This window comes from Pempheris klunzingeri, chromosome 17, assembly GCF_042242105.1.
Source record: "Pempheris klunzingeri isolate RE-2024b chromosome 17, fPemKlu1.hap1, whole genome shotgun sequence".
NCBI classification, from domain to species: domain Eukaryota; kingdom Metazoa; phylum Chordata; class Actinopteri; order Acropomatiformes; family Pempheridae; genus Pempheris; species Pempheris klunzingeri.
The window spans coordinates 19,236,414-19,261,497 of NC_092028.1; the positions used below are offsets into that span (position 1 = coordinate 19,236,414).

Below are 25,084 nucleotides of genomic sequence, written 5' to 3' on the forward strand. Positions count from 1 at the left end.
CGTTCACCCACAATGCTCTATCATGCCTGCGAGGCACAATATGACATTTGACGACATCTATCTCGCTTGCCCCACACCTCCCGTCCCCTGCTGCCTTCGGTAATTCCACCCTGGGAATGTCAAAGGGCAAACATTAACAACATGTAATGGATTATATTACATAAGAATTGTGCCAGGATTTTTTTGTTCCATTTTTCACTAGTATAAATAAAGTCTACTACACATTATGATCCGTCTCTCTCTGCCTCTCTCTCTCTCCATTGGATCACTGTGGGTTTTTCCACTGACTGGCACAGTGCTGGGGCACGAGAGCGAGAGATCGAGCAACAGGGGAGAGAGATAGAGTGTATCATTCAGGTCACAAACTCAAAAACATTTTATTTTTTTCTTTCGTCGGTTTGTTGCAGTACAAGAAGTCATTTTTCATAGTATTTGTTACTTTTTGTTGCTTTTGATCATCTGGTGTCTCTATTTACATAGTAGGAATAAAGTAGATTCATGTGTGGTTCCTATGTACACGGTTATACCAATTGGTTGACCAGTGCGTTTGTGACGTTTACAGTCTCGCTTGTCACAACCACACACAGGAAACAAGTCCACTTCCACTGGCTAGGGTCTAACAGCAAAGTACAGGAGGAGGGGCCGACACCAGTTCGCTCTTGAAGCCCCCAGAGGATGCAGACCCAAAGTCAACAAATTGAATACTCTCTTCAAAACAATAGCAAGGCAGTCATTTAACTTTTCAAATGCCTAAAGCAAACAACCATAGAGAACAGTGGAGAGGACTGGCCAGTCTTATGAGTGCAGGTTCTCCTGCTCTGGAGGGGTGGTGCAGCGCCTCCTTAGTCTCCGTCTCTGCCTCTACTCCACTTCTGTACATAGTCGTCGATTCACAGCAAGAGAAAATGAAGGCAACTACACTGAATCAGCTCCCACTGCCTGCTTGGAACAAAAGCTCTTGCTCCCTTTTACTTAGATGGAGTACTGTTTTCACTTTTGATGTTCAGTAATGAGCACTTCTGGATGAGTGAGCGTGTGTGTGTGTGTGTGTGCGTGTGTGTGTGTGTGTTTGCCTCATGAATGTTCTAGTTTCTGTTCTGGCTCAATAAAAGATATTTTTGGCAACAATGAAGAGCTTACTGTGAGACATTTTTTAGGTTATAATAGTGTACTATATTCCCTGTCTCCACAGCCAACTACTCCTATCAAATGATGATTCAAAAAAGACCTATGGATGGTAAGAAAGGGAAATGAGATATAATATAAAACCATATTCCCATCTCTGGAGGCTGGTCTGAAGAGAAATTACATAAAAAAAAAACTTTAACAAAGTTTTAAAGTTTTGAAATATCTGAAGGTAAAGGGGGTGAATTGGTACATTCAGAGTGCTGGACTTGGCCTTAGGGTACCAGAGGAACTGGGGAGAACTGGGGCTGGAGAGAGTGCTCTGCTGAACTCCCATTACTCATCTCCATGAGATGGGAGAGGGTTAAAGATAAAGGCTGTTTATGCAGAGTCAGCCACGACACCCCCCTGAAGGTCACTCTCGTTTGCTCATCTGTTAGTTAAATTAAAGTCAAGAGAAAGAAAGGCAACCAAACAAGCAGAAAGTGGAGAGACGTGAGAACGAGGCGGGCAAGGAGGCAGCTCTGGCCATCACATTAGTTCCCAACTTCCTCCTACAGGTTCCAGTCACAGGCTGGTGACCAGCTGCATCTGTCCGTCTCCCTCGTTGTGAGCAGGCTCCTGAGCCTGGTGTCCCTCCCCACTCGGTCTACGGGGTGGGGCCTGGTAGAAGGTCTGCATGGGGGCCCCACGAGAGCCCAGAGCGGGCCTACCGGAGCTGTAGTACAGCTCCTCCGGGGGCTGGGCAGAACGAGGCACCACCTCTAGGGGCTCGGGACTGCTGTCTGGGTAGGGTGAGTCTCGCAGGTTGGTAATGCTGGTGTACAGGGAGTCACGGGCGGGGGAATCTGGCGCTCTGCTGCCTCCCTGCCCGCCTGCACTCTGGCCACTGTGGCCGCTGTGGCCCAGGCTCTCAGTGAGGTCTGCCGTGTAGCTCTCTGACTCCTCTGGATCGCTTTGGTAGAGGACTGACTGAGCGCGCTGCAACAGCAGGGGCTCCTCCAGCGCTTTATAAAGCAGCTCCACATCCTGCGGGGTGCGTTGCAGCCCCTCTCTCAGAAAGTCCTCATCTTCATCCATGCTCATAGACGGCTCCGGCCCGGCCCCCGTTGTCCCCCGACCAACCCCACCATGAGGACGCCCTCTGGCCAGGCTGCCACACACCCTGTCCCCTCCATCACCTCCACTTCCTCCTCCAACACCACCTCTCAGGTTGTTGTGCACCAACTCAGAGATGATCATTTTCTCAAAGGCAGCAGCATCGGAGAGATTACGTCGGATGCCTCCGCCTCCCATGGTGTCTGAGCTGCGGGGATTGAGGAGAGGCGGGGGACTGTCTCCTCCCCCACCACCAAGGAAATCACAGCTGCCCCCGCCTCCACCCCCAGGGCCACTGCGCAGGGAGTAGCTGTTGTTGAAGTTACCATTCAAAGGCAGGGTTTCCATCCCACAGGGGTCACGGGCCTTAGATAACGTGCTCTCTGAACCCAAACACAAACAGAAGAGAGGCAGAAATGTCAGTAAGAGAGCAGAATAAATATCATATGGCAAAATGTAAGCCAGAGTGGTTTTTAATGATGTGAACTGAGGTAAACTACACTTACTTGGATCACGGAAGGTTCCTGTGCAAACCAGAGAAAGTCACGTGGGAAGAATAAAATGAAAGGCACTAGTCAGTTAGTGTTCTTTAACGATGTAACATTAACTTGATGTATTCATTTCTAAGACTTTTCAAAAAGGAACCATTAATGGAATAAAAAAGATCCTTGGCCATCCGCCTCCATCCTTTTCTTTTCTCTCTGTCTTTATCACACTCACACATTCAACCTTCCAACTCCTACCACACACACACAAACACATGCAGTCACATTAGCTCTGATTTATGCAGACTTTATGTCCTGTTTGACACCACATTCCTCCAACATTTACATCTAAGCCACAGAAAATATTCTGGATATTTATTTACTACTGTCGGTGATACCTGAATACATACATAATTCATACAAAACCTTGTACAGTAGGAGTAATGTTTATTTTACGACTTCCCTTCAACACACCAAAGATGCTGTGCTTTTTCTCCCAAATTACCAGCACTCGGCAAAGCAAAAGTCACAGCAGTCCAAAAAGTGAGGAACATGTTCATTTTTTAAATTCAATGCGTAGTATGACTTTAATCAACGTTCTTCTTCAGTGGTGGTGTGGGTAATTAGACAATCTAATGAAGTGCTCTCCCTACTTCCTCTCCCACTCTCTTCTAAAAATGTCTTGGCTGCCAGGCCTGTGGCCATCAGGCTTGACGTATTGTGCGGAGAGGTTTTAAAATATTTAACAGAAACGCCGCCTTAAATTTCAGTCCTCAGACACTGGGCCTGATACTCTGCGGGTGCACACTCTGCCAGCTACCAGCCACACACAATCACAGTTCTCCTTTACCAAGCGAGGACTGGTACTGTAGTCGAGCAATTACCAGAACATGTCTAATTCAGCAGTTATAGGCATCCAAAGAGTGGTGTGGGAATGCAGAAATGCGATAAAACAGCCATTAGGATGTTCAAAGAGTCTCTGAGTCACTCTGAGTTAGAAGCAAGTACACACACACACACACGCACGCGTAAAGTGAACACTCACACCTGAGTGACCTACAGCCAGATGGACTGTCCACGGCCACCGAGCTGTCTGATCCCTTTCTACGGCCGTCATGTTTTAAGCCGACTACTTTTTCTGCCTGGGAACAGGAAAACTGTCCTCAAGATTTCTGGCAGCCACAGCTGTAGATAAACTTCTAATCAATTTGTGGCTGTTCTCGTGAAGATTCAAGATCTGACCAGATGGCTGGTTAGGCTGTAGGCACTGTTTGGCTCTGTTCTGCTCAGCCTAGTGAATCCGTCTGACAGCTACATAGTCGGAAAAAAACAACACACAAACAGGCTCACACACACACACACATGTGAAAATACTCAAAAGCAGTAGTGAGTTTGTGCACACCATGTCAAAATATTGACAGACTAACGGACAGAAGGACAGCAGGCTGACTGCATACTGTAGACACACACACACACACACACACATGTGCTGACAAGACGGCACACACAGGCTGGAGTGCTAATAAGGAGCTAACCGGTAGAGTTGAAGACGCCAGGTGAGGGCGGGGTGAAGCTCTCAGCCAGCAGAGTGTTGTAAGGAGAGGTGCCAGTGCGAGTCTGTAACACCGGGTTTGTCAAAAGGTGGTTGCCCATGGTCGCTGCGAGACACAAACATTTAATAAATGAACATAATCATAAACAGGCCGTTATCTTTACCTGAAACGTATGCAAAACAAGCACGAGCAGGGACACTGTACACAATAGGTGTAACGTTTGGAAATTCACATTTCCAGACTCAGTAATAACATCTGGAATCATAAAAATATTTACTGTTTATTCAGATGGGGTTATTTTTGATATGCTGGATCTTTATGGGGTAATGCATTTCACAGTGTTCTCCTCAATGTTTATGTCTGTTGATTGTAACCTTTGAGTAAAAATACAATTGCAGGGGAAAGGTAGTGTGTGATGTACTGCCATTCATTTTTTCCCTCTGGTTCCTGACAATGTAGTCAGATGGGGGAGAACAGTAATGCATGCCATTATGTAGTCTAGGGGTGCAGCCATTGTAACACAGTTAATTTCCCAGTGAAATGTGAATGCCACTACAAGACAAATATAATTCAAAGAAATGGCACACAGAGAATGTTGTATAATGCCCATGTATGGCTTCAGCCTGAGGCAACTTGAACAGAAATGCCATGAAATTAAAAATAGGACAGCATGACGGAGAGTAGTCCAAGGCAAAGTGCAACCTTCAGGTCTCACGCCTACCGTTCATCACACAGCAAGAGAGCAGGGAATTCTAGAAAAATAAAATAGGCACTCACGGACAGCTATTTGTTTGTCATTTTCCCTCCTCTTACACTTCCCTTGTCCATCTTTCTGGCATGCCACACAAACCTCTCTCCCTCTATTCTCTGGCTCGTTCTGCTGTGTCTTGACTCAACCACATTTTCACAGTTCCCCGTGCCAGAATTTTTACAAACAACACCAAATTAGTTGGGATTAGCTGCCTGTGTATACCTCATAGGAATATCCTGTAGAAAATTAAAGGAACTAGCTTTAAGTGGGGAGAGAAAGTAGGGCAGGGGGAATCATGGGAGGCAGTGTGTGTGTGTGTGTGTGTGTATTGCACGCCTAGTCTTCTGGACACATTACTATTGTCAGGAAGAGATTGCGGTTCATGAAGAAGTGAAGTGGAGAAATCAAAGAGATCCAAGATGCCGTGATAACAAAGTAGCGTTTCTTCTCCACAATTCAACCTCTTTAATTACTCCTCCATGATAGCGCCTCTCCCCGTCTCTCCCTTTTCCCCTCCCTCCCTCCCGCTCTCCCCTTCGTCTTTCACTTTCTGCCAACTGACAAACTTTTCTCAGAAGCACAGAAAATAAAGGCTTCACAGCACAGTTGCGTGTGTTTGACAGCACAACATGGAATGATCCAGGCCTGGTGATTGCTCTATCGTGACGAAAAGCCCCAGAAACCGACCCACACACACACACACACACACACACACTCACACTCATCCATCCAGCTCACTGGTAGCACCCCTCTTCCTCACCCCCTGCCTTGCTCTCTGTCACTCTCCTCAATTAGAATAATTACCCCCTGTTCGTTCACACACTAATCAGTTCATTAAAAAGAAAATGGATGAAATTAGCATAGAGAGTGATGGCTGATTTAGCAACTGCCTCTGTGTCATTATCAACAATCCCCCCCCACACCCTGCTCAGCTCCCCCCGAACCGGAAACCTGAGCCAACCTTGATCGTGTCGATGTTCACCGATGGCTGCGGCAGTGACGCCACCAGATGCTGAGGCCAAGACAATCAGTGACTCCACATGTATTTTTTCACTTCTTTGGGTCTTAAATAATTGTTAGTACCCTATTCATGCGCCGCGTGGAGTTCAGAGGGGACTGCATGCGTCACTGCATCCAGCCTAAGAAGATATCGATGTGTCTTTGGATGTGGTCAATCCCGTGCGACTCCAAAAGGCAGAGAGGATTTCAAACTAGGTCTGAAAATATGCTATTACATTATCTAAAATATACTCTTAAATATGAAGAACATAATTTTAAAAAGGTGGAATCAAAACGATATTAGAAGGAAAAAGAGAAAATATGTCTGATTTGGTAATGCAACAGAAAGTGCTGTACTTACTGCAAAAGAAATACTATATTGTGATTAATCATCTCAGTCCTTACTCAAACTACATTTTTATTCAACTGAAAACCTGAAAAACCACTAAACAAAATGAACAAATAAAGCAAAACCATTTGATTCTTCAGTGACAAACTATTGAACTACAAATGGCTGCAAACCGTTTCTGACGGCTGTGGACAAAAAAGTCAAAAAAGATTAATACGCTGCGATAACAGAGGACATTCAGTTTTTCGAGTACTGTGCTGACAACATTAATTTGACGACATTAGGTCACTTTGCAGACTGAGATTATAAATACAAAATTTAACTCAAATTAAAAAATTATAATCTATTATTATGGGTTCAGCAGGCAGTCTATGGGGTTAGGCTACACAGCAGTAGTTGAAATTAGCTCCACCTTTACCAGCTGCAAAGTTAATGATGCATTAGTTAATATTACTAATTACACTCCTGCAATATAATATATATATATATATAATTCTGAAATGAGCCATTCTGCAAATAGTATTTTACTTCTGGTAATTTTGAAATGAATAATTGTGTACTTTAAGTATCATTCTGCATGATTCTGAATGCACCTTCAATTGTAACAGATTTTTACAATGTGGTCAAGTGGCCTGTTTCTTTAGGCTACATCAGTATTATTGTAAAGTACTCCAAAGTGATAATTATACCTACATTTGCTTAATTACATTAAGAGGAGTTTATTGGGAAGGTTCAGGCAGTAACATGAACTCATTAACACCAGCAACACACCCACACACACATTCATTATTACCCAGCGTTTGAGCTCCATATATTGTGTATATTGAGTGGTTTCTCTGACCAGGTTCTGTCACTGCACTACAGACTGAAACCCACCCACCAGCCAGCCTTCAACCATATGTTAGTCAATTTAAGTGACACGTATTGCTGCCACTAACTGCTATTTCCTGGCCCACCGGCTGCAAGGCAGTATGAATCATTAGTTAACCTTAATACAGGCATGAGAGGATATATTTCATCATCCTGTATACTGTCACATGTGCACATTTAACGCTGAATAACAGCGCTTTGCCTTGGCTCCGTCCATTCTATTGCCATGCTTTCTTGTTTTTTTGTTCAGTTATATGAGTGTGTTAAAATGTATGTGTTTGTGTGCATTTAAGCGTGCATAACTTAAAAGAGGGAAAGCAGAGCACATAGAGGGAGGCCTCACCACGGTTGAGTGTCGGGGTACTATTGATATCTCCCGCCATGAAAGAAGATTCTGTCTGCTTCCGAACCGTGTCGTTCCACATCCTGCGGATCCGACTCTGGAAGAAGGAGCACAGCGCAGTGAGTGGCAGCGAGCAGACAACAAGTTAAATATAGAATCGCGGCGGGTAGACTTTGTAACTCAGTGGGGCTGCTGTAATCAAAACTGTGGGTCTCGCTCTAATCCGCAAAGAACAATAGGCAAACATGGCAGACAAAGAGAGGCGTTTGCTAAAGAGGCACACAGCTATGTCATGTTATCATGAGGGGCGCTAATAAACTCGAGATGTGTAAGACACGATTGCGGTAGCTGATACAATTGTTATTTGGAAGCATCTTATTACATTGCTTGTTTGTTGCTCGTGTGTGTACTGTATGCGTTTGTACCATTGAGCATGTGCCATCATTGCAGAGTATTTCTGGATGTCTTGAATGGTGCCTATGTCTATGTATAGTACATTCACTTCAAAGGATATTTGTATTAATGAGTCATCTGTTCTGGTAAATAAACGGCTGCCAGTAATGGACAGAAACATAAAAGAAAATGTTTCACCACAGCTGGCTGGTTAGACCACGTTTGCAACAGAAACACCTAATGAACATGTCATTTATGGTGATGTAACAGGTTTTAATGCTGTTGTGTCACTGAGAACAAAATGTATTGTAACACTGGTGTTTCACATGCTGCGTGTCTCTCTGTCAGCGAATGAAAACAATGTGACTGTGGGCTGAAAAAAAAAACTAAGTTAAGTAAGTAAATCTGAGTGGTTCGCAAAGTAATCGGTGAGTCATTGGTATTGATCAGCAATCAAACCCCCGCAGATACACTCATTCGGTACTTCACAATCTTACATAACAAACATTTTAAATAAAGGACCGGCAGGGTGAGGAAATTTCCCTTGTTTCCAAAGCAATTTATTTTGTTTTGACACCCTTCTTGACAGTGTTCTGAAAAAAAACATCAGATAGTATCAAGAGAGTCATTTGATTCAAGAAAATTGATTTTTTTTTTGTTTTATTCCACTGACACAAGCTGATTTCCACTGAAAACAAGTTAAAGAATTCTGCCGCACAGGCACATTTACTTTCCATTTGTTCAAAGAAAAACACCATTGTAAAACTCAGAAGTGGTCTGATTGATGTGCAAAGATGAACAAACAGGTGCGCCTGCATCGTGTGCACACTGCTTCGTGTGTGTCACCATTTGTGTGTGTGGGTCTGTCCTGCCTGCACCTGTCTGAGGGCCGCTGCGTGGCGAGCTTGGCTGCCGCTGTAGTAGCGGTTGTTGGCACGCAGGCCCGAGTTCTTCAGGGAGCCGTGGGAGCTGGTGGTGGAGGTGCGGCTGCAGCAGTAGGAGTGCCGCAGACACTTACTGTATTCCTTATGGACCTGTAAAAAAAATAACACCAGCACAGTGGGCAGGTTTTAAAGCCACTCATAAACACAAACACTTAGTTTCAATAGCCTGGACCCAATGTAGAGCACAGAGGCTTTTAACGCACAGCAACAGCAAAATGTACTTACAGCAATCACTCTGAACCTGTATGCTGGACATCCATCCATCCCTCCATCCACCCATCCATCCATCTATTCATCATTTTATCTGCTATTTCATAATTACATCTGTGGTATGTAGTAACATATCTAAGACTAGTCTTGTATCATTACCTTCTTCTGCAGGGCACAGTGGAAGATGAAGATGAACATGCCCTGGAAGGCGTTGAAGGTGGTGAAGAGGTAGGCCATGATCACCGTGTTTTCGTTGATAAATAGGAGGCCAAAGGCCCATGTCAGCCCCAGCAGGAACAGCAGAGCAATGGCCCCCAGAGCCCATGACCTGATGACGTGGACAAGGGAAATGATGTCAATCAATTTGGAATCCACATGACAGTGTGGTTTATTGTATATATTTCATGAAAAAACAAACTTCCATTAAGTAATTTGAACTTACTTAATGTTATCCAGGCGGCTGGAGTCAGGTTTGAGTGCTGAAGAGTTGCGGACCATCTTGTGTAAGGTGATCATGAGGAAAATCAGGTTGAGCTAAGGACAGAAAACAGGAAGGATCAAATAAACGTGGGGTGAACTTTGCAGTCCAAATAGTGCAAATACTGACTTTGCACTATTAATAACCTCACGAAGCAAGCACGCTGAAATACTTAAGGTTTGAATATGTGATATCAAAACAGAGAAGGGAAAAAATACTTTCTGACAGTAAAGCTAATACCATAATAACAAATGAAACGGGTCCAATGAAGCTCCAGATGAAGTAGTTATCCACTCGCAGCCAGCATCTGGAGTGGCACAGAGGAGGGGAGAGAGTTACACACAACTAAGCTCGTGAACAAACGCATACACACTCAGACATGGGCGCGCACGCATTCAGGCATACACACTATTTCCCTGTCTCAGTGGATTATCTTATGAAGGCTAATCATCAGGCTTTGGCTAAGTGTGTTCAGAAAAGCCAGTCCGCAGGGAGGTGCAAGAGCCGTTCACACAGCACTGTATATTACATTTCCAGCTGGGGGAATAGCATAATCCTACTTCTCAATCTGCAGGTGCAAAAGGCCTGTCTTCACACGTACGCTTTCTTGGTCCCATAGCTCCTGTAGTCTATGGCCGCAGAGATGCCCACCACCAGTGCTGGGAAGCAGTAGCCGCACAGATAGTAGTACTTTTTGCGGGAGTACTCGCTCTCAAAGACCTCCACCAGCATGAGATAGAGCTGCACGCCCTCCAGACACATCCAGGAGAAGGCAGCCAAGAAGAAAAAATGGAGAAGGCCAGCAAAGATGGGACAGGCAATCTGAGGGTAGCAGCAAAGGAGGGAGGAGGAGGAGGGATGAAAAATATTAAGATGAAGGAGCAGGAAGAGTTAAGATCAAGGCATAAAACATGAGTGAATGAGTGAAAAACAGGAGAGGAAAGAGCAGAATCACTATCATGTAGTAGTTTTGAACATTTACAGAGGAAAAATGAAAAGATGCCCTCTGGGTGACTGGCTCTGTGAATGTTATTGAGTGGTAATTCATTACTCGGTGCAGTAAATGTTTTATAGAGTAACGTAATGACACACTGCCTCAATTTTAGTTCCACAGTCACCATTCAATAAAAAAGTTTTCACTTGTGTTATGCTATAACTCTCTATTTCATTTTCAAGCTAGAATATACTGAAAAACTAACCTGATCTTATGATTCACTTTCATAAGGGACAAAGGGAAGTCAACTGACTTTTATAAGAGGGGGTGTACTGCAGCGCTCTTTTTTTGAAAAAGCGCAGTAAAAATCTATTTCCTTTCAAAATAAAAAAAAAACCAAAACCTGACTTGTGAGCGAGTGTGAACTACTAACTCACGTGGTATTCTGTCTTGTCGATGCCGATGAGGAAAAGCAGCTCGGCAATGAAGAGGTTGATGCAGAGGTTCTTGTGGATGGTGTTGCGGTCGGTCTGTAGGCCCCGCAGGAAGCAGAAAGTGGAGATGCAGATCGCTAGACACACCAGGGAGATGACGATCCCCACCCAGGTGATAACGAACAGGATCAGTTCATGCATTCGCCCCTGGTACTGAGGTCCGGGTAGTGTTGCGTAAACAAAGGTGAGTGTGGAGGGGAATGGGGGAAAAAGACAGGACAGGGACAGATAGGCAGCAGAGTCGGGCAAATAGAGGGGAAAAAATATAGGACAAGATAGCAGAATGGGAGTGGAGGAGTAAAAAGATAGATGGGAGAACAGCAGCAGGAAGAAACAATAGGGGGATGCATAGACAAAACAGGGGGAGGGGAGAGAAAGAGCAAAATTGCTTTACTTAATATTTGTAAATATATGCAAGGAGCTAAAATGTAGAGACAAGAGACAAGACGCCCTGAAAAAAATACATGACATTCAAATTCATGTGAATGTCAGCTAGAAGTAGCAGGACATGCATTTGTAAGGATGTGTCTCCCTGAATGTCGGAGTGAAAGAAGGAAAAGAGAAAATTCAAAACAAAGAGCTTGTCAGCCTTGAGAGGATACATTAATGTGCATGTGTGAGAGGGTGTGTGACTGAGAGTGAGCGAACGCTAATGCTCGCACGAATGAACGTCTGCATAAATTACCCGGCTTCCATTTTAACCGTGTGTCTGCCACACCCTTATTTACTCACATCGGGTTCGTGGTGAGCCATGAGCACGGCGAAGTTGGTGAGGTGGCTGCAGGAGCAGGTGGTGTGCGTGTTGTTGGTGTCCAGCAGCCTGCAGCCCTGCGACGACCACTGGCCTGTCATGGAGCGCTCGGAGTAGTTCCAGAAAGAGCAATTTGGAGTGTGATAGTTCTCCAACTGCAGAAAAACACAAACAAAGAGAGAAATGATGGAAAATGCTAATGATAGTCTGCATGTCAGAGTGTAAATTTAGCAGGATAAGGTTGAATTCGGCCACCTGTAGGTGCTTCAGCGTGAAGACCACCGGCTCAGTGAGAAACACTCTGCTGGACTCTTTGTTGATGGAAGCTGCAATAACATGGGAGTTGACAGCCAGGCGCTTCTTTTCGTGGCTCGGCCCCTCCACGTCCATCTTCACCGTGGCGTTCTCAGTGGACAGGAAGGCTCCCAAGTTCTTATACAGAATGAACACCACCTTGACTTGTCCTGTGCATGGAGGGAGAGAAAGACAGAAAGAGAATGGAGGAGAGGGAACGTGAGAAGCAAAAAAAAAAAAAAGGCAGATGTTATGTGTATGAAAAGGGAGGTACAGACAAAATGCAAGGGGGGAGAGGAGGGAGGTGGGGAGGAAAGACCAATACAGAAATGGGGGCATAATATGGTAATGGCAGCGAGAGTGACAGAGATAGAGAGTGGGGAGTGACAAGGGGAGCGAGAGGGAGACAGAGAGAGAGAGTTAGTGAAGGTTAGAATGATGGTAAGGACCGTTTCATTTTGACTGGTGGAAGAGAGCGAGATTTAATGTGGAGGGCAATGGAACATTCATCCCTCAAGCATTCACAGATCTCTTATTATTCCATATGAATATTTCATGTGCGTTTGTTTCAATCATTCTAATCTCGTTCCCACTGCAGAGCTGAGCAGAGACAGAAAACAGAAAAGGGTATGGGATGAGGGGCAATGGAGGGAGGAGGGGAGCTACGGAGAGGGGGGGATGACAGGAGGCGACGGGGGGGGAGGTGGGGTTAGAAACAAGAGAGATGAGAGAGGGGGATAAGATGGCGGAGAGATGGAGCAAAGGAATGGAATGGGGAAGAGAGAAGAGAGGGAGTGCTGAGATTGCTCTGTCAGACTGGGGCCGATTGTAATCTACACGCCTCCCCAGCTATTCTATTAAGACTGCTGTTAAGAAACCATCAAGGAAAGAAATTGTCTCAGCACTTTTGTTAATCTGATTAGCCTATTATTATGAACCAATAATTTAGTCAACTGCATGCAGATTGTTTTAAGCTTGCATGAAAATGCAAATGGACACATAAGAGTGGGCTGCACAGGACAGTACAATTTTTCAGGCCTGGGGGGTGAGGATGGGGTGAGGTAAGGGTTGCTGACCGTTGCGACTGTATTGTTTGATAGTGGAAGCGGAGAGCTGGATGGTGCTGTCGCTGGCGTAGTTCTGTGGGAAGGACAAGTCCTGCAGGTCCATCTCTGTGTTTAGAACATGCACCTCGAGATCTGAAACACAGCACACAGACGATTCTCATGAAGACATGAAGTCTGCCCCGTCAAAGATGAAGTCACAACCTAGAGATTCACATCTACAAACCATACATCCACTATAATTAACATACAGTTAATGCTGCCGTCTTACCGATGCTGGGCGCCCCGTCAGAAAAGCGATTCCCATACATGTTGTTGGCCAGCAGGAAAGCTCCTTTTTCCAGGACGTCCAATAGCATGGTGGCAGTGTGGGCCTGCTCTGTGCTGTTCATGTCCTGCCACGACTCCAGGGCCTCAGGGCGCAGCAAGTTGTCCACCGTCTGCACCACCGCCTAGTACATGCAGGAGGCGTCACATTCAGCACTTTGAACAGGCTACACAAAACCCTGAGTTGTTGACAAAGAACGAGTGACAAATTAAACAAATCAGGTTCTAACCGATAAGTGATGAATAGCTCATACGTAGTTAGAGATATGGTGTGAAGAAATGCACGCAAATGCTCTGAATAATGATGTTTTTAAATCTTTAAAACCTTTTTAGAATTCTCTGTCATCCTCGTGCCTTTTGTGAACCAAGAGCTCGTTCACAATTAAAATGTAGCAGCTATTTCTTAGTTCACTGGGGTTTTGCTCGACTTTACACTAAGTGACGAGACACGAGAATGTGAACAGTGGATGAAATGCAAGCGCCTGTTCAGTATAATGTTTAACTTACCACGAGGGGACACAAAATAACACGTTCGTAACAGCACAGTCATTAGTTTTTGCTTTTGTGCCTCGTTGTGCACAATTCTGAGTAAATTGATAACAATCCATTAAGAAAGTGGTTAGTAAGCAGATTCATATAGCTATATACAGCAGATCCAGTAACTACTGGTGTCTAGTAATCTTTTCTCATTTTTCAGGAGGTGCAATTAGCTATTAGCAGTTCTTAATTTCTTCATGACGCATTCCTTGCTAATTAATCTTTTTTGTACCATAAAGTCTAAACATGTTACTTTACCACTACAAAGTAAAAGAGTCACTGCTATTCCACTATAAATTCCCAGAAACTCACGAGTCCCCTGCACTACATTTATTACTGCGCTATGTCAGACATATTACCATTCTATTTCACACTTACAATTCATTTAATGGCAATTTTGATGGTTGTATCAGCTATCCAATTTATTGGAGTAGCCTGCTTGATGAATCATGTAATTCTCTTGCTCAGGCCTCTCAAAATGAAGGATTGACTGCTGTGTGGAATGAAGAGCATTGCTGTTAACAAAATGAATTTTGCATCAGAATGCATTCCACAGAAGAAAAAGGCGGAGGCTGTTTCGGCTTTATCCTGTCTCCCAACCGCGCGCTTACCCTGAGTTACTTTGCAGCGAGTGACAAAAAATAATGGTCAGCTACATATACACAGCAGCCTTTACATTCCTCTTGCACCGACTGAGATCAGAAGATGTGGTGTCACATTACAGTATGCTGCAGACAGGTCAAGACACACAAAAGACTGTGTGCTGCAGTGCTGCGTTTCATCATTACAGAGAATCATACACAAGGCCTTTTCATGATATTACATTACAGCTTTCTCAGAACCAGAGATATTGCACAAATACTGAACAAGCACAGAGGGGTGTAGTAAAGCAAACTGTTGCCTTTCATACTATCATCAAATTACATTTTCTCAGCGCCAAAGATATTGTACCTTATTGTGCAACACAATGAAGCCATGGCCAATATAATACAATTGGGTTCTATCAAAGTCCAACAAAGCTAAGATTATGCCAAAGACAGATGACTTCCACATTAGCTGAGGCCATATTTCAAAGATATGTACTCCTTGAAGCAATAGAAAAACTACACAGTAGCTCACACTGATCCTACTATGCCAATATTTAAATAGTGTACATTCTGTCTGCCAGGAGTTATACCAAAACTTACTCACACCGCTTTTCAGCTCAAACCAGAAATTCTATAAGTGATGATTCCAAAGGCAATATAAATCATAGCACAAAGCACTGAGCCAAGGAATCTCATCCACAAACCTAGTCTACTCAAGGATTTATCTCCCCTCAGTTATTCTAAGTCACAGGGCAGTCCTACTCCACAGGCATGTAAAGCAGGCAGATAAAAGAGAAAAGCTACCTGGATGTAGGCTCGACAGGTCCGCTCTCGCTTCTGGAGCTGGAAGGGAGAAAACAAAGCTAGGAATTAAACAGCTAAACAAAAAAAAATGTTAATTAAAAACTCACTCGTCCTTGCAAGTGCACTAGGGGGGTAAATTTGCGTTAACCCCAGCGTCCCTCTCTACTACTTGATTTAAATAAAGGCGTGGGCGTCTTTTCTATTTACCTTGTTGTAGTTTCGTGCAGCTGACTCCTTGTTTCCGGGCCTCAGGGCCTGGAGCTGGGCGTCCAGTATGTCCAGCAGTTGCTCAATGAGTCGCACGGACGAGCTGACGTCTCCGGCCTGGATCCGACCCCGCGTGTGGTTCACCAGCTCTCCGGCTATGCTGGCAGCATTCTCACCACTCTTTATCTGCACATACACACACACACACACACACAAATGCAAAAATGTTGACCTACAGTCACAGTGTGAGTATGATAAAACTGATCTTCTTTAATGGGTTGAGTCATATTCAAAGTGGCTAGAAAACCCAAACTGTTAAATGTTTACACGCACACTAAGATTACAAAGAAAACACATGTTTCAAGTTTGTCTCAGTACAAACGATAATTCAGATTTCCCCAGACTCCCTGCAAAAACAGATGTTTATTATCAGGTTTTATTTACTCTCTTGCATCATTGTTAACAAAGATGGACCTTGTAGAACACACTGCGAGGTTTTTATTCTCCCTCATACTGTTTTACTTGCAAATCACACCCTTAGCAACTGCTTTGCAATTGCAATTGATTTTTTGCAAAAGAGGAGAGGGTATAATGGATTCTTCAGCGATGTCGCTTTTCAGCGCCATGATCCTACTTTCCCTTCCAGGCACATGCACACACTTACGAAAGGCAGTCAAGGGTATGCGTGGGTAAATTATCAGGATTTCCTCCTGTTAGAAATGTAGCTATGTAAACCAGTTTAATTTTAATTCACATTTATATGGACTTTTCAGAATTTTATAATTACTGCCAAAATTGGGGATTGATCAGATTATTACAGTCTAAATAGTAACACAGTTTGGCAATTTTAATAGCAGTGAGCTACATTAAAATCACTGTGCATCGTCTAGAAACCATAACATTTAGTTATTGCACAGGTATAATGCATTAAATAAGACTACAGTGGAGAAACTGAGGTGGCAGAATTTTGAAGTCTTGCAGTTTGCAAGCTGTGGGGCCCTAAGCTTGAGTTTTAGAAATAATTTAACATAGCTGTAATTAAAATATATTAGTGAAAAGTGAGTTAATTAAGTATCAAGAGCAGATGCCTTGTAATGAAGGGTTGAAATGAGTCTGTATTTTAATCAGGCCAGCCTTGGAGATATGTTAATGTGTGTGTGTGTGGAGGTGGACAGGGAGGATGGTCGGGGCAGTGGGGCAGACGAATGGAACGGACCCTTGACCAAGGGGTATGGCTCCAGGTCTTACCTTCTGGGCCACCTGGTTGACCCACGGGGAGGTGCAGTTGCTCAGGTCAGGACCCCGCGGGTTCCACGTGACCTGCTCCGCCAAGCACTGGAACGAAGCGATGCCTGGAGACGGGCAGAAGGGGAAGAAACAGCGGAGGGGGAAGTAATGGAGAGATAATAAGCGTTAGGTATCTGCAATTAAATGGGAAAGTGTGGAGTGCATGAGGACAAAAAAGGGAAAGAGTTTTTTTACCCAAGAAAAATGGAATTAAATGAATTTTAAAAATGTAACACTCATACATACAATAAGTGTTTGGCAATGAGAGGGAAGGAGGACGGAGGAGGTAGAGTAAAAAGACTACGAATAAATGGGTCAGAGGTGGAAAAAGGTTAAATAATGGAGTGAGGGCAATGAGAAAGTGAGGGAAGAGGAAGGGAAGAGGAAGGCGGCAGGGGCAGAAAAGGCTTTCATGCTCTAAAAGGTATATGCGCAGACGTACCATATAACATTTACTATGCACACAGACACCAAAGACATCAGGAATGATACTTTGCCGTCAAATAAAAACACCTGAAGGGAAGCACCTTCTGCCAAACCTCCATTTCCAGCTAGATTTTTCTGTTTAGTTACGAGGGTTCAGAGAAAGGACACCACGAGGGAATAAAACCAGAGAAGGGTCTATCTGCTGCTGCTAACACAAATAACCAACATCAAGTCGAAGAGACAAGTCAGAGAAAAGGAGAGACCTCAGAGAGAGAGAGAGAGAGAGAGAGACAGGAGCAGATCGGAAGAGCAGAGACGACAAAGACAATGCAGCAAGGCTTCACAGTTGTAGAAGGATCAGAGCAGATGTGGTGGTGCATTTCATACTCTCTTTTTCTCTTTCACACCGATTTTTTTCTTGTCTTTTTCGCTTTTCTCTATACTCTACTCCACCGACCACAGATTGGGTTTGAGAGCTCTGCCAAGACATGGCAATTACGCCAGCTGGTAATTTATTGTCGCTGCCGTTTTTACAAAGACAACATACAGAAACAGCAAAAAGCATTGGAGAGGAGGATGGAGGGAGATGTCTGTTTTCTGTGACTAAAGAGAGTTTTTTGATGGCTGCATGTTTAGAGGTATAGAAAGTAGCATGAAGGGAGGTGAAGCCTGTGTTGTTCAGCCTTTCATTTCATAATTCGCCACTTTCAATCAGCTCTGTTTCTGTGGGAGATGAGCCTTTCATTTGTGGAGGACAGGCTTTCATCTGTGAGTCCTCAGGGACTGTGCCTGCTGGTGGGACCAACGCAGGGACAGAAGACGACAACAGTGGAAAAAAACAAGTGTGAGCACAAACATGCTGATCACTTGAGCACATTCAGAGATATAAATTGCACGTGCAAACACCCACATGCACGGGGAACATACGTGTGAGAACATTTCAACGTGAAACACCCATGCTGTTAGTTTTGTGGAGCGAAAAAAATGCACACAAATTTCAAAATATGCAGAAGTCCTCACCTAGAGATCCTTTGGGACATGGGCGGTCTACCGTTTCCCCTCTTTGGGTGGTGGGCCACTGGACACCTCGGACCAGCTTGGCCTCGCAGACATGGGGCTCCGGGCCTTGGGGAGGGCGGGGTGGACGGCGGGTAACCGGCACAGTGGCTGTGATTGGTCGAAGATCAGGGTGCTTGTTGATGGAGCCGATTGGGCGCGAGGTGGGGGCCAGAGGGCGGACGGTAGACGGGCTGGCAGTGGACGTGAAGGGCCTGGCCGGAAGTGTGGTGGATACTTGGGTGGTAGTCAGAGGGCCTGAAGTAACCCGAGAGTAATACAAAGAGAAGAGAAGACAGAGTTATTGGCTACAAATGAGACCCAGAGTGAGTGAGAGACATTTACAGAGTTATAAAAGGATGTAAGGGATTTGCTAGAGAGCAGAAAAACCCGACAGCAAAAGAGATCAAGAGAATGAAGGACATATGCATGTGAATGTTAAAATGTCTCAGAAGTTTAGTTCAAAAGTTAGCCCGACAATAATTGGGGTGACAAATACTTTTTTGAGCCTCTCAAAGCGTGCTCTCCAGAGACACGGGGAGAGCAGGGGAAGAGATCGAGAGAAAACATCATCACAAGTCAGGGAGAAGTAAATAATTGATCAAATGTATCAGAGAAGTCACCATCACTAACAACCAAACCTAATGTGAAGATAAAAGCAACACATCACAAACTACAAAATCCTAACTGATCAAACGCAGAGTCAGTATGCGACTCTGTGAGTGCTGCCGCCCGCATGTCTCTGCCTCTGCTCTCTCTGGGCCTAATCCGAGCTTCATACAGGCCTTTATGCGGCTCAGATATACAATACATCCAAACCTCCCTTTCATATTGATGGACTGCCAAAATGCAGTGTGGTGTTCTCATTTCATCCTCCCCCTTATCATTTCAGAATGACTTTTTCATTATCCATGACACAGAGAAGTTGATATGAAGTGCAATAGCAGTCGTACCTGAGAGGCTGATCTTTACTGTAACTATGGCTGAGGATGGAAATACAACGACTTGATATCTAAAGCACCCAAATGTCAGATAAGAAACAGTCACAAACACATTCTGCATCGGCTGTTTGAGGTGTTCCCTGATCAAGCTACCAAATTTTTGATAACCAAATCAAAACACACTTTTTCATAATTCATAACTCCCTTCTTCATGATGTTCTATGAATATGAGATAATAAAAAAGCAGTCAGTGCAAGAGCATGAGATATGAGGAAATATATCTGTCAATTTGTCACATTTGCACTTTTTGTACTAACTTTTTTGTTTTCCACCTATTTACAAAAGCACAATAAATCACTTCCTACCCGTGGTGGGGTCTGGTGGTCCAAACTCCAGAGCATAGCGCAGCACATTATAGTTGTTCCAGACATAGAGCTGGTTGTCCCGAGGGTTGTAGTCCACAGAGGAAATGTACTGATAGGGGTTGGGGAAAGGGATGTTGACAGGCTCCTCTCGGCCATGGTTGGTATTGTAGGCGTACATCACCAGGTCACCGCCTGCCTCGCTGTCATCATCCTGGTAGACGGAGCGTACGGCGTAAAGCACACCACATGCCATGAAGGCATTGGATGCCATCCTCTTGTCGAAACTGGTCTCCCAGGTGCCTTCGAAGCGCAGGGTGTAAGGGTTCACCTATGGGCATAGAGGAAATGCTGAACTTGGCAGAGGATTCATGTTTAAATTATCATACTGAAAGCTTGAAGAGACAGTCTGGTTGGGGGGAATTTTACTTTTTATCTCTCAGTTGTTGAGGTCAGAAAAATCAAATGTCTTCAAGATTGAAAGAGCAAGTCTACTTGCATTTGATTTCTTGATATCCAGTTTTATTTCTACATGTGCAGTTTGAGAGAAAGTTGAATGTTAAGTTTAGGCTTTTTTACAGTAACAACTCAGGCTGGGAAATCGTTAAACTTCCAAAAAAAAAAATACATATATTTTTTTTAAATCCCAAAATCCAAAGATGATGTCTGGATAACCATACTACATGGTGGATCTATCAAGTCCCTTAAAGGCTCTCTATACGGGATCTCAAATCCCCCCCACCCCCACACACTGCTTCGCTTATTCGTTCTAGTTCATTCTGTGCACAGCCGCTGACTGACAATCTCTCTGTTGGGCTTTTTGTGCTCAGTTACTTAGCCGAGTAGCTCTGACTCATTTTTTTCAGCTCGGCTTATATTAGCTATATTAGTTCTGAATGTTGAACAGAGAGCATTTAAAGACTATCTGATGTAATATTTCCCATACTACATATATGTGCATATACATATATGAGCAATGCATGTACATATACATACATACATACTGTATATTTGTAAAGACATTTAAAAATAATTACACCCTGAGCTTCGGAGAAGAGAGATTTCTTTGACTTAATGTAAAGCTGCTTCTGCTCAATATACCTTCAAACTGTTTGCAGAGGCATAATAGAAACCTTCATGTGTTTGTTGCACTCTGGGTAAGTGGAAAATAATAAAAATCCCCAGAAACCAGAAAATCCTTGATGATAAGAGTGATCACTTTCTTGTTTATTACTTTGTTGCTCGATTACTCAACGCTCTCATAGCTCATCCAGGGTTTGATATTTCAGATGGATAGTTTAACTTATACAGTTTGAAAAACAATTTCCTGTTAAGGTCAAAGATAGTGATAATAAATGGGACCCGTCGATCTGAGCAACACATTAATTCAAACTCTGTTTGTGAGGAAACTTGCTGCCTGATTGCAGTTTTGTTTGTTAAGAAACGAAGAACCATCTGGTATTAAAATACGACCCCTCCAACGTTCACAGTGATGGATGGATGTTTTGAGCCAAGAGAGGAGGGCAAAGTAGTGACTTTCAATTACAGATGACAAACAGCGTGGGGTTCTAAACTTTGGATATTGAAATGAATAGGCAACCTTACAATGCCACATCGTCATGAATGGGAGCCATGAAATCATATAATGTTTGAAGCCAGAAAGAAACTGGTTACTAAACAAATCAAATATTTACCATAATAGTAAAGATTAGTTTTTGGATATGATGGGATTTGAAATTAGGCTTAACCTTGTAAAGTGATTTTTATGCGACTCTTTTTCTTGGCAGACAAAATCTCCGTATCTCATTTGCCAGTGCACTCGTATAATCTCACCGGTAAGTCATTCATGTGTGACATATGACCTTTCGCCTGACTAGTCAGATGAGATTTTGATATAATCCACTCCTGCATTTATAATCCACATCTCATCCCCTTCTGTGCAGCTCTGCTCTCCCACCTGGCTGACCACCAGCCGCCCGTTGTTGGACTCAGTGGCGTAGATCACCCAGAGGCCGTTCTCATCCACAGCTAGGTCAATGTCCGATTTCCCTCCCCAGCGGTACGGCGAGGTGTCATGGTAGTTGGCGTTTGTAATAATGGCCTCGCCGCTCTTGATGCGTGTTCGCAAGTCATACTTGACTATGTTTCGTGTGCGTTCTTTGTTGTAAAACACGGCACCATCGTACACCACAAACCCTGTGCCATCAACTCTGTTGGGCAACCTGTTGAGAGAGAATCACATGAGAAATCCAGGGCAAGTCAATTCATCTACTCTGCATGATACAATCCTACAAGATGGCTTCACTGCGAGCAAGCCGACACCACGGTGAGACCATTCTGCTATCATCATCCATATCCACATCAAAAGCCAATAAATCAATACAGCAGCAGATGCTATTTGATCATCCAGGACAGTGGGAGGCACCCTCACTTGTAGGTGGTGGTGGCTCGGTTCTGTTTGAAGTCTTCCCAGGAGGCATACTCGTACAGCATGTCGGTGCGATAGGGGGTCCAGGGCATGACGTACAGACGATCCCCAGACTGAAGTGGGTCCTTACACCATGCCCCTGCTTGGTGCTCTGCCTCCTGCAGAGAGCTGGCCGCCTGCACCCGCAGCAGAGTCCCCGGACATACAAAGACTGGTGCATAGGAGGTGTGTTGAAGCAGAGAGGAGGAGGAGAAGGAAAAAAGGAAGAGATAGAAAATGAAAACATAGCATTGTAAAAATGAAAGATATCATGGAGATGGCAGGGTAGGTAGAGAGGAAATGGGAAAAGGCCAAAGACCATGTATAGAGCAGGAGAGAGGTGTGGGGGGGGGATGGAAGAAAGATGTGAGTAGATAAAAGTAAGTTGAGAGAATTGAAAAGGAGACAAAGACCAGGAGGAGAATGGGAGAGAGGGGGAGAGGGGGGGCGAGGTGAGGTACAATATCAGATTTAAAATGAAGGAACATATAAAAGCTCATTTGTAGAACATCAGCATTGTGGTCGGAAAGTGTCTGGATATGATAAATGGGAGATTTCTGGCTGCCGCCACGGCTTAGATGTAGTCTCTAATCTAATTTATCTTGGCCTACTTTTTATTTGATTGTGCATTTTCTATTTCAAAGACCTCTGCTTCTCTGCTCTGCTATTGGGTGGTAAAACAGTAATTGTGGAGCTTGTTTTATTAGGACTCAAATTTGGCTCTCAGTCAAGAGTAATGCTTGAAAGAAAAAAAAGCATCCTGGGGTAAAGATGCGAGGTCGGCCAAGCCCTTCCTCCACAACCGCAACCGAGCTGCACACACCCACATCCATATCACAAGCACAAATGCAGACAGACAACAGTCCCTATTCCAAACAGACACAGACGCACACATAAAAGTACGTGGGAACGCTTACACACAGTCCCTACACACAGAGGCACGCTCACACACACACAGGATGTCTACTTTAGGTAGGTGGTCATCCACTGGGGACGGGTGGAAATTGGCTGGCTGTTGCAGTGTGTCCCTGCCTGACAGACACAAGGGGCCCTGGGACCACCGGGCGTGTCAGGTGATCTATGAGGAAAGCTGCGGGCATCCTCGCCACTCTGACATCACAGGGGCACCGGCAACAGAGAGAGGGGTAGACAGAGAGAGTTGGAGGCACTACAAAACAAAACAGCTGAGGAGTCCCCACGTCTCCTCAGCCAGCTTATTTATGTGGCTCTCTGGCTCGGGGTTGCGCAGAACCAGACACCTGCTGGTCATCTCATGATTGAACGCATCTCTGAACTAATTGGACGCTGCAGGGGTATTTGGACACAGATGACATACGGATGCACAGACAGACGCACACAGTCGCACACATCCCAACGCACTCGAGGATAGCACACAAAATGCACACACACGCCAACGCGCACGCCGGTACATAGACTGTCACACGCTGACTGTTAGAGTGATGGATCAGTCTAGGCTCAAACTGTCTTGAATATTGCATGGAGACTGTGGCAGGAAGAGAATCATAATAGAGAGATGGAGGAGTTACTTCGGGCTTTCGAAAATCCAGCTTTCTCTTTTTGCTGCCTGTCGTGCTGTTGATGATAGTGGATGGTGGTCTGTGGTGCTTGGCCACTTAGGAATAGCCTGTGCTGTCTGAGGGGGGCCGACAGGGATTGCGACTGGAAACCAATCAAGCTCAGGCATAAACAAACACTCTGAATGCAGACTCTTCACACGGAGGAGGCTTGTCATGCTCCATTGTTGAACCAAAATGCTCCATTGAAAGCCTGAGGTGTTTGCTTTGCAAATATGAACGTGGGTGACTGAAATATGCAAAGTAATGTTCAAAGCAATGGTTAAATCTGGCGCTTTCAGACAGTCAAACAATGAATTTCCTGACCAACATCTATACACCACTATCGCCACAGTCGAATGACATCTTTATCAACCCAGACACAGCTGCAAATAAATGGAAGCTATGCTCCAAAATATCTCAAATAAAGGCTGTAAAGACGAGGTATTATCAGAGCAGAAATCTGTGTGGAAAAAAAATACTAAAAGTACACCACTAAAAGTAGGACACTGCCTCAAAAGTACAATGCTACTGTAAATAAAGAAATAAACAGCACGCAGAAAGCAATGCAGAGGCTCTGCATGTAGGTGACCCATAAACAAAGCCAGGAACACTCTGCCTCAAGGTAGAATGAAGGACAAAGAAACACAAACATGCGGGCCTGTTCTCTACCGTCGCAAAAAGGATGACCCACCAGAAAAGTAAGTATTCATATGCTCAATAGCATCCAACTCATCTGTTGCCATGATACAGTAAAACTGCACATTACAGTACTACAATACATATTACAGTACAGCAATTGTGCAATGCCTCTATGGAACAATTTGCTTCAGGGTCACTTATCCAACAAAACGCATCAATCACACATACAAAAATACACAAAACCGTACAGTAACAGGATAATTTAATGAGGACACATCAGAACTAGGTTGGATTCCACTGAATGACATAAAGTACAGTAGAGTGCCACCGAACTGAAAGCTCTAACGGATGGAATTCATTATAAAGAGAGTCACAGATGGAAAACCTAAAAGACATGTCTCCAAAGTGAGATATTTACTGGACTCATGCTGTTGGTTTCAGTGCGTGAAGACATAAAAATGGTGGTAAATGCTGGAGGTGTCTTTCTCAACTTGTACAGGAGTGACCCATCAAGTTAATGAGCACCGATGAACCCAACCATTATAAATGTAGTCACTTTGGTGTTTTCTGATGTAATACGGTAAATATGAACATTACATTAGTTGATTTTTAACTTTAACTGTGCGTCATAATCTGGATTTAAGATCTTGTTGGAGACGCAGTGTGGCATTCATAACTTTCATGTCCACATTAAAGCTCCTGATAGCACAATAATAAAATTAGGATAGGAAC

The 25,084-nt window shown here is 44.2% G+C and overlaps 1 protein-coding gene across 1 annotated transcript in view; it reads right to left on the reverse strand.

Moving 5' to 3' along the window:
* Window positions 1-374: 374 nt before the first annotated feature.
* The window catches only part of adgrl1a (adhesion G protein-coupled receptor L1a), a 49,733-nt gene continuing 25,023 nt past the window's right edge, over window positions 375-25,084 (reverse strand). The window contains exons 5-25 of the mRNA XM_070847138.1: window positions 22,101-22,308; window positions 21,627-21,891; window positions 19,673-20,000; window positions 18,331-18,624; window positions 16,846-16,949; window positions 15,598-15,783; window positions 15,391-15,429; window positions 13,407-13,587; window positions 13,148-13,270; window positions 12,033-12,241; window positions 11,759-11,932; window positions 10,970-11,179; window positions 10,200-10,420; window positions 9,839-9,905; window positions 9,563-9,654; window positions 9,280-9,448; window positions 8,845-9,000; window positions 7,574-7,670; window positions 4,244-4,366; window positions 2,730-2,747; window positions 375-2,606 (exon numbers count right to left, since the gene is read on the reverse strand). Coding sequence (XP_070703239.1) covers window positions 1,693-2,606; window positions 2,730-2,747; window positions 4,244-4,366; window positions 7,574-7,670; window positions 8,845-9,000; window positions 9,280-9,448; window positions 9,563-9,654; window positions 9,839-9,905; window positions 10,200-10,420; window positions 10,970-11,179; window positions 11,759-11,932; window positions 12,033-12,241; window positions 13,148-13,270; window positions 13,407-13,587; window positions 15,391-15,429; window positions 15,598-15,783; window positions 16,846-16,949; window positions 18,331-18,624; window positions 19,673-20,000; window positions 21,627-21,891; window positions 22,101-22,308 — 4,178 coding nt within the window. The 3' untranslated portion in view covers window positions 375-1,692. The remainder of the gene's footprint in view (window positions 2,607-2,729; window positions 2,748-4,243; window positions 4,367-7,573; window positions 7,671-8,844; window positions 9,001-9,279; window positions 9,449-9,562; window positions 9,655-9,838; window positions 9,906-10,199; window positions 10,421-10,969; window positions 11,180-11,758; window positions 11,933-12,032; window positions 12,242-13,147; window positions 13,271-13,406; window positions 13,588-15,390; window positions 15,430-15,597; window positions 15,784-16,845; window positions 16,950-18,330; window positions 18,625-19,672; window positions 20,001-21,626; window positions 21,892-22,100; window positions 22,309-25,084) is intronic.